The sequence below is a fragment of the Ixodes scapularis genome, unplaced genomic scaffold (genome assembly GCF_016920785.2).
Source record: "Ixodes scapularis isolate PalLabHiFi unplaced genomic scaffold, ASM1692078v2 PGA_scaffold7__128_contigs__length_106722199, whole genome shotgun sequence".
Taxonomy (NCBI): Eukaryota; Metazoa; Arthropoda; class Arachnida; order Ixodida; family Ixodidae; genus Ixodes; species Ixodes scapularis.
The window spans coordinates 100,338,528-100,340,566 of record NW_024609882.1 but is presented as its reverse complement, the minus strand read 5'-3'; the positions used below and the strand labels follow the sequence as shown (position 1 = coordinate 100,340,566).

General features: G+C 46.8%; 1 protein-coding gene across 1 annotated transcript; it reads left to right on the top strand.

The window, feature by feature from the left end:
* Positions 1 to 921: 921 nt before the first annotated feature.
* LOC120841581 lies at positions 922 to 1,671 on the top strand. Its single transcript, XM_040212500.1, has one exon. It carries the CDS (start codon positions 922 to 924, stop codon positions 1,669 to 1,671), a length of 750 nt encoding a protein of 249 aa, XP_040068434.1.
* The last annotated feature ends 368 nt before the right edge of the window (positions 1,672 to 2,039 follow it).

The window sequence follows — 2,039 nt, the reverse complement described above, 5'->3', positions numbered from 1 at the left end:
ACCATTGATTTTCTTTCTAAAAAAACTAACTACCAAGACGTCTTTCCATGCGTTCAAAAAAGTGATGCGTTTACATATAGAATCTGTTTGATTTATCTACATGCTTCGTGTCTGTTAAACAAATGTATATAAAAGCGGAACTTTATAGGGTCGGTCAGTCCGGTCCACTAAACAAAACGTCAACACCCAGAGATCAATCCCCGGACAGAGGCGTGGAAGCCAAGTGCTTTGCTGACTGAAGTGCAGACCCAGCACGCAGGAACGGGAGGAGCAGGAGCAGGTGGAGTGAGAAAGCTTGCGGAGCAGAGAGCGGTGAAAATGGCAAGAAAGATAAAAGCAGAAACAGCTGGTGTAAAAATTGTCTGAGGAAGGAGGAGGAGTGGAAAGGGAACGAAACTGGCTTCCCGTGGAGAAAATTCAGCGGAAAGGCTTTGGATCCGGGCGGTGCTGAGGGGAAGCACGGAGAGCGTTTCAAAGAGACAGTGGTGGGACGTAATCTGTTTCCATACAAAATCCTAGCTTAGGCACCATCTCAACTTGAGCACTACCCTTCCCAGGCACTGAAAGATCCCGCTCTAGTCACCGGTACGAGCCCTTTTTCGTCCACGTGCCTGAGCCGCTCTCCAGCGCTACGAGGCAGCTCGTCCCGACGGATCCGAGCCATCACGTCTGCGCGTGCGTGGGCTTCTGCCATCGCCTTATAAATCAACATTCGAGGAACACCGGCTTCATAGCAGCAGCGGTTGTGGTCAAGAGCACATTGCTAAGTGTGTTTTCTACTATCACCAGGTTAGTGAATTGTCATATCTACGTGGCTATTCACGTTGACAAGTGTTTTTCCTTCACCACTGCTGCTGCTGCTGCGAGTTCTATTTTACTGTTCTTGTTTGCCGTGTCTTCTGTATCTTTTGAGTGTTTACGATGCCTACTTGTGCCGAGTTGAATAAGAAAATTGAAGATTTGGAGGCACGGCTTAGTGATAATCTGAATAAGCTTGTTGAACAGCTGGTTGTGAAAGTGCAAGTTAAGCTTCAGGATGCGGGTCTAGATGTCGGTGGCATGAGAAAAGAGGTTTCTGAAATGGCAGGTAGTCTTCAACTTCTGAATGATGTGGTTGAGAAAGCGCGTAGCCAACAGATGGAACTATTCACCTCGAATAAAGCCCTGAAAATCAAAATTGAGGCACAGAGGAAAAGAGTTGCAGAGCTCGAACAATACTCCCGACTGAACAACGTCGAAATCAAGGGGGTGCCTTGCACCCAAGGCGAGGATTGCGTCGCCGTAATGGCCGCAATTGGGGAAAAGGTTGAATGCCCCGTCTCACCCACCGATCTAGACATAATTCATCGTGTACCAACTAAAAATGGCCAGCAGAACATCATCGCCCGCTTTTGTTCCCGCGATAAAAAGAACGAGTTTGTCAAGAAAGCACGCAAGGCGCGTTTGAACACACGCGCACTGGGTTTCTCGGGGCAACATATGCAGTCTGTCTTCGTTAACGAACATTTGTCTCCTGAAAACAAGCGGTTATTTTCCAAGGCACTAACACTGAAGAAGGAAAAAGGTTGGCTCTTCCTTTGGACTGATAACTGCCATATCAAAGCTCGCCAAAATACTGCTAGCCGCGTCTTTCGCATAGCGTCCGATTCAGACCTTTCGATTTTCACCTGAATTATTTTTAAACTTTCATAATGGCATCGCTCGTCTCACCGTCCAAACTAGAACATTACTTTTCTTCACCTTGCAGATCGCTGATTCATTTTAACGCGCGCAGCTTGCGCAAGCACACCGATGACGTTACTAACTTTTTATCTTCTGTTGGGCATCGGTTCTCTATTATTTGCCTTACCGAAACTTGGCTGAGTATATCCGATAAAAACTTGTACGATTTTCCTTGTTACTCAGCCGAATATTGCCATCGCGCTGGAAGTAGTCATGGTGGGGCTGCTACATTTATCTCTTCTGGTTTTCATTATCATCGTCGACATGACCTAACGCTTAACCTGCCTAGCTGTGAATCTGTCTGGGGAGAATTCCAT

Excerpts from the sequence above, each read along its gene's own strand:
- LOC120841581 (XM_040212500.1), top strand. The coding sequence starts at position 922 with ATGCCTACTTGTGCCGAGTTGAATAAGAAAATTGAAGATTTGGAGGCA.